Source organism: Microplitis demolitor, chromosome 10 (genome assembly GCF_026212275.2).
Source record: "Microplitis demolitor isolate Queensland-Clemson2020A chromosome 10, iyMicDemo2.1a, whole genome shotgun sequence".
NCBI classification, from domain to species: domain Eukaryota; kingdom Metazoa; phylum Arthropoda; class Insecta; order Hymenoptera; family Braconidae; genus Microplitis; species Microplitis demolitor.
The window spans coordinates 8,447,683-8,454,716 of record NC_068554.1 but is presented as its reverse complement, the minus strand read 5'-3'; the positions used below and the strand labels follow the sequence as shown (position 1 = coordinate 8,454,716).

The 7,034-nt window shown below is 29.7% G+C and overlaps 1 protein-coding gene across 1 annotated transcript; it reads right to left on the bottom strand.

Moving 5' to 3' along the window:
- Positions 1-491: 491 nt before the first annotated feature.
- LOC103578402 (GATA zinc finger domain-containing protein 14-like) lies at positions 492-5,765 on the bottom strand. Its single transcript, XM_008559495.1, has 4 exons — positions 5,413-5,765; positions 1,471-1,718; positions 766-1,422; positions 492-640 (listed from the first exon to the last, which is right to left on the bottom strand). The coding sequence occupies exons 1-4, from the start codon at positions 5,763-5,765 to the stop codon at positions 492-494; spliced, it is 1,407 nt and encodes a 468-aa protein (XP_008557717.1).
- Positions 5,766-7,034: the final 1,269 nt, after the last annotated feature.

The window sequence follows — 7,034 nt, the reverse complement described above, 5'->3', positions numbered from 1 at the left end:
CGAATTTTTGTACCCAGCCTGCGGAACATATGGTTCGTACATTTTAACTTTTCTACGGTAATATCAAAATCTCGATATGGATTAGCATCAAGGATACCTTTAAATGAACTACTATCGTCATCAGAAATCACAACTTTATAAATTAATTTATTTAGATCAACACTTCGGTTAAATATCCTAATAGCACCTACAGTTTCCATGCTTCCAGAGCTTAGGTTTCGATTATAATTTTTAAAACATTCATGTTTTGGCACTGGCAAATTGCGGTTTTCATAAAGAGTACACATACACCACAATATTTATTAAGGACCAATGTCGATTAGTTTTTGGGTAGCTTGACCAATGACACCCACTACAGCACCAAGAGAATCGTACTTTCCTCCTGGATAGCTTCTTTTGCCATAACCTCCATCTAGAATAACTCTAATAAAAGATGTACCATTTGACGTGACGTCACCTTTTTTTTAGCAATCTCTGCTTCTTTTAATGCATTAACCTTCATTTTTATCAGCAAGAGCACCATCAATGGTAGATGTAAATTTTTGTTGGTATTTATGGAAAGTTTTGTGCGAAATATAAGGTATATCAAATACTGCTAATGTACTTTGAAAAGCTGTAAACGTACTGCCAGTACCTATCACTGCTAATACAGCAGTTTCATTGATACGAAAATCATTTTCAGGTTTCGGTAGATTTGTATACTATCAGACAATTCAATATTTTCCAAACGTCTAGTACAATTAATTGCGTGATTTTCAAGCTTACCAAAATTCTGCATCTCTTTTAAAAAGTAAGTCATATCAACTATTCGACGGCCAGTAATAGTAGAGGAACTATTTCTTCGGTTATTAGCAGAAAATGATTGATCCAAATTCTCAATGTTATTGGTCAAATCATTATTATTTAAAATAAAAGAGTTTCTTTCTTGTGAAAGATTTTCTTGTTCATTAGTTCTATTTTGAAACAATGATTCAAAATTACTATTAGAATCTCCAGAATCAAATGACGTACCTAAATGAGAATGAATCCGGTTCTCACTAGAATAATCATTTTCATTTTCAGCAAAACCGTGTAACTCTTGGTGTTTTTGAACTCTAAATGACTCAAAGTATACTTCGCCGTCACTGAAATCATCAAGTTCATCACAAGATAGATTTAGAGTATCGTAAGTTTCTTGCGTTACATTACTAGGCATTGCTTCGTTTTCAGAAGATATTAAAGAGCTTCTATGTATATTTACATCACCAAGTTCAGTTACATCGAGTGTTTTAGATGCTCGATTACCTCGTTTCTCTGATGACTCAGAGAATACTTGGTTAACATTACACAAACGTTGATCGGTGTTTTGATTCAAATCACCAAGTTTGGATCCATCGAGTTTTCTTATTTCTCGATTATTCCATTGCTCTGAATGCTCAAAGTCTACTTGGTAATTATCATTACCAAAACTATAAAATTAAACTTATCTACTAATAACTATTCTATTGTTACTACTATTTTCATAATTGCTTACATTGTTTTCTTGATTATTTTCTGGAATAGCCTTCACTTCGTTGTTTGGTGGTTCTTCAATGACTTCTATTTTTATTTCTTCTATTTCCATCTCATCTATTTCTTCTTCCTCAAATTCTTCTGTGTTTTCTTCATTTCCTCTGTTTTTAACTATGTTGAATGAATTATTAAGTACTTCACCTTCTTCTTTAAGCTTTTTTGCTCTTCTATAAAAAAAAAAATTTATTTTTATAAACAATGTAAAAAAATCAAATAAGCATTATAAAAAAGTAAAATTAATAGTCGATGAGCTAAAGATGATTGCTCCGTTTTAATTTTTTTTACATTTTTTTATAAGGCCAAAAAAAGGGTGTTGTCTGAATCTGAGAAAAAAACAGTCTGCGTCATTTTTTACTAACAATAAATAGCTATGTCTCCGAAGCTACTTACATGGTTACTTCGTCACGGTCTTATTTTAGAGGACAATGTAAAATGAATTGAAAAAAAAATCATCTAAAAGAAATTTCGTATGACGAGGTGCCTACTGATTAGAAACTATAATTTATTGTATTTAATAACTATTAAAAATTATTTTGTTAACAAATCATTTAAACAAACAGAATTATTCTCTAATAGTTATTTCACATAATAAACCACAAATAATGAAAAAAAAAAAAGAACAAAAACAATCTTTGGATGGTTCAACGAAAATTCGTTTCACTAAAAAAAGAATCAGTATCAACAACTTAGACAATTTCCTTTGTTTAAAAAATCTGACAACAAAAAAACGTTTTCTGGATGATATAATTCCATGGCTAAAGGAGAAAGACTGTAAACATACGGGTAACCGAGGATGTTCATGATGGTTCCTGACGTATTTTGGGCAAGGGATTACAAAAATTTAGTTCTCTTCGTTCAAAAGTGATGTTAACGATTGTTATTACCGATTTAACTGTTTAAATCAATGTAAATCCCAAACCGGAAATTCGATGGAGAATTTTATTGACAAAATGATATTCAAAATATAAAAATACACAAAAAAGATACCAAATTTTTTTTTTGAATAGAATTTTTACGAAACAAATTTGACATATCGTCAAAAAGACTGTATTTTTTGTTAACTTATTTTATAAAAATAAAAAAAATTTGTTTTTTTTTTTTTTTGAAAATTTTATCCGATTGGTAGTATTGAGATTTTATCGATTCTTCCAATCTGGAACGGACTTCGAAAATTCGATTTGTTTCAAAAAGTAGTTACAATCAATTACAAGTCATAAGCCTGGTCTAGAGGACGTCGAGGAAATTTTTTTCGGAATTTCATTCTTCCCACTAACGTGCATTTAGGTTTGTTCTCGAATACCCACTATAAGCCTGGTTTATTTTATATGATTTTAAAAGTCACATTTATATTTTGTTACATACGCGACTATTCCGATTTTCCTGTTGCTAATAGCGCTAAAATAATCACTTATTTTTATACTCTAATAACAATTTTAATACAAAAAATTATAATGATAACGGTATTAATGACAGTAATAATAAAAATAATAATTTTATTAATGAACTTAATGCTCAATAAAACTTTTCAATTGTCATAGAAGCTTTGAATGTAATTCATGATTACAATTATAAACAATAAATTATACTTTACTTAATACGCGGAGAAAAATGTCAAGTAAATATTCCTATGCAGCATAGTAATGGATACTTTATTCTATAGTTTGTGCCACGCAGCTCTTATGTGACTGCTTACACAAACTATAGAGTAATATAACCATTACTATGCTGCATAGGAATATTTACTTCACATTTCTCTCCGTGTAATGATTGAATTATTTACTGCGAAACATAGATAGTACATTTTCATCATTAACAAAAAAAAATTGTGTACACCATAAAAAAAAAATTGTTGGTTTTTTTGAAACACCATAATATATATATATATATATAAGCTTCTGAACCAAATGTACTTTCTGATTCAGCTCGTCGAGTTGAATTGAGAGGTCGCAAAATTTTTCGAAAATTCCATTATGAGGACAAATACAATAGTTAGATTTCTATGAAATCTACTAAATATTCATTTGACGCTGTGATAAAAATTCGTTTCGCGAAAAAATCTAATCGATTGGTAGTATAGAAATTTTATAGACTTTTTGTTTTATTTTTATTAATAAAGAATATAAAAACTTAAAGATATTCCGATCCCTCTATCGTCAGATGCGTTTGGATGGAAAGTGAGTGCGCCTACGAGGCAACTGCTTCTGCGAGACGGAGAGGCCCGAGCGCCTGGCTTTTATTTTTGCTATATTTCGCAAAGTATTCGAGATAGGAACAAAAGCTTCAATTTTTTTTCTGTATTTTCCATTCTGAACATAATTTTTACAATGAACTTCCCCATCAAATTATCAGTTTGAGAGTTACATCGATTTGAACAATTAAATTGTTTATAACAATCGTTTGCACCATTGCTGAACAAAATGGACTCGATTTTTGTGATCTTCAGCCGATCACTTAAGAAAATCCTTGGCCATAAAAATGTATACGATCCTTTTTCTTCAGCCGAAGTACTAACAATATAAGACTGGGATCTACTTCGCAATATATCCAGATATTTGATACCGTTTACAATCAAATAATTTTCTAGACCGGATGTAGACTTGGAAATTTATGTTTGTTCAAATAATTAGTTAATGAAAAGAAATTATACAGATATGTAACAAAAAAACGTTTTGCGAATAATGCAGTTGATTCGTATCATCGATATTTTTTCAACTTTAATGAATCTTTTTTTTTTTCAATTTACAAAAAAAATTTGACCGTATGATAGTGACATGGTTATATTTATTTTTTTTTATACTTAACAATTAAGATAAAAAAATTATAATAAATACTTACGCTTGCATACGACGAAAATTTCTTGAATGAGGTCTTTTTTTATTCGATTGTCGTCTCATTTTTATCATTCAGATATAAATTAATTATTTTCACAAAAATTAAAACATTAATTCTGTATCACTCAACACTACAACGGTAAATAAAATCAGAAACATGTAGTTATTATAAATGTTATAAAAAAAATAACGACATAAGAATTAAAAAATTTTTTTTACCATTAAATTGCACTAATATTTGAATTTGAAAAAAGGAATAAAAAAAAGTTTTTTAATAATTATAAATTTCAAACGAATATTTTTTCTTTATCCAATTTATTTACATTAATAATTTTATATTAGATGAAAATCATACGATCGTATTATATGTTATAAACGAGTCAACGTTGGTTAAAAAAATCTGCTACAATGAAGCCGATTACTATAAACAAAAGAATCGTCGATTGTTACATTACATTCGGTTGCGTATAAATATAGGCAAGCTGACAACATTGTCAAATATATATATATATATATATATATATATATATATATATATCTTAATGAAGCGAGCTGACGGTTCAACCATATAAATCAGGTTCATTCCCACTGTCGAGTTTTTGTTTTTTTTTTTTTTTTTTTTTTTTTTTTTCTTGGTTTAAGTTTTTTACAATAAATTATAAAATTAATAATTTCATGTAATCTATAATTATTTTAAAGTATACTAAATGGAGGAATCATTGTAATTTTTTTTTTTTTTTTTTCATAAGTTTTCATTAATAGAAAATTTTCTCATTGAGTATCATTCGAATTGAGTAAAAATTCAGCAGAGTAGAGTTAAAGTTGAGTAAAGATGTAGTAGAGCTGAAGGTAGATAAACATATAACAGTTGAGTTGCAACTTAGTAAACATATGACTACTCGCTTTGACTTTCAATATTGTGAGCTGACTTGTGATAGCACCATAAATTATAGTGCTACTATAGAGTTCGTGCGTTCAATGAGGGGGTAAATGTGGTAGGGTAGGTTGATGCGAATAAACTATTGAATACTGTGGAGGATATTGGGTCTGCGCCGGATGAAAGTTAACGGGGAGTGGTTGAGATTGGTACTGAGGTTGATACAGAGATTGATATGGAGACTGATGTACAGCAGGTAAAATCATCTGATAATTATTAGGAAGCTGGTACAAGGGCACAGGTTGCCACTGGACAGCAGGATGAACCGGAACAAGTGGAACTGCAGCTGATTGAGCCTGATTAGATGTTTGCGTGCAATTGGATGTTCCAGAAGCATTATATGATTGCTGGTGACCTCGTTGTTTGTTATTGGTACGCGCATTAACACCTTGGCCAATTTTCGACTGCGGATAACCGTGCGTTAACTTTTTATTGTTCCTTATCATATGTCTCAGTCGCTTTTTTAAAATCAATAACTGATCAGATGATGCGATGGCAGTTTTTGCCAGTATATTAAATGATTCAGTAACAGAAGATGCTGCAGATGTATTAGTTGTTGTTCCAAAAGGCAATGGATCAGTAGCAGAAGATGCTGTAGATGTATTAGTTGCTATTCCAAGAGGCAGTGGATCAGTAACAGAAGATGCTGCAGATGTATTAGTTGTTGTTCCAAGAGGCAATGAATCTGTAGCAGAAGATGTTGTAGATGTATTAGCTGTTGTTCCAAGAGGCAATGGATCAGTAGCAGAAGATCCTGCAGATGTATTAGTTTTTTCAAGAGGCAATGGATCAGTAGCAGATGACCCAGATGTAAGATTTTTAGCAGAATTTCTTGAAGTATCTTTTGGTAAACATGGAGGAGGATTTTTTTATTATTGTCAATATTTTGATGAGAGCCTTTTCCTCCACCTCGTCCTCGACTCAACCCACCACGCTGTTTGCGAGCACCACCTAAAATCAATTTTAACAATGAAAACATTGATTCTTTCAAAAATTCCTGAAATAGATTTTTTATTTTTTTTTAAATAAAAATTTGTGAGGACCATTTTATAGAAAATTAAATTTCCTACAAAAATTTTATCAGTAATTTTTGTCATATTTCCAATATTCAGTCATAATTTTAATTTCTACAGTCAAAGAAGAATACGAAATTCTTGAGACAAGAAAAAAACAGTTATCTGATTAAAAATTTTAAACTTTCAATTATTCATAACCACCAACTCTTTCATTTAACAGAGAAATATATTTTAGAAAAAAAATTACCTAGAATAAAATACCGTCACTGAAGCGAAATATTTATAGTTTTTTATGTAAAATAACAATAAAAATTTTTAAAACACTATAAAATATTGTTAGTACCAATTATTTTTCTTAAAAGATTATCTAAGCGAATGAAATTTTAGTGGCCGCAACGCAAATTAAGAAAATCAAATTTGTTAATAAAATCAAAAAGATTAGTTCCAGCTCACATGAAAATTAATAGAATAAAAAACTACAATTGATTGGTACCTACGTTCTGTAATTTTTTTATTTAATTTCAATGATTTTTTTGTACATAAAATACTTATAAATATTTTATATTATGGACGGTACAATGCAGATTGTTATAAAGAGAGAGCGCGCGAAAGGTCAGACTTCAACGTGCAAGAGTGAGACTTCAGAGCGAAAAAATAATTATTTAATTCATCGCTATGACTTGCGATTAATTTCTCACA

Coding starts and splice junctions, on each gene's coding strand:
- LOC103578402 (XM_008559495.1), bottom strand. CDS start 5,765: ATGATAAGGAACAATAAAAAGTTAACGCACGGTTATCCGCAGTCGAAA. Junction 1,719..5,412: donor CAGACCCAATATCCTCCACA/GTATTCAATAGT, acceptor TTTTTTTTATAG/AAGAGCAAAAAAGCTTAAAG. Junction 1,423..1,470: donor TAACAATAGAATAGTTATTA/GTAGATAAGTTT, acceptor ATTACCAAGTAG/ACTTTGAGCATTCAGAGCAA.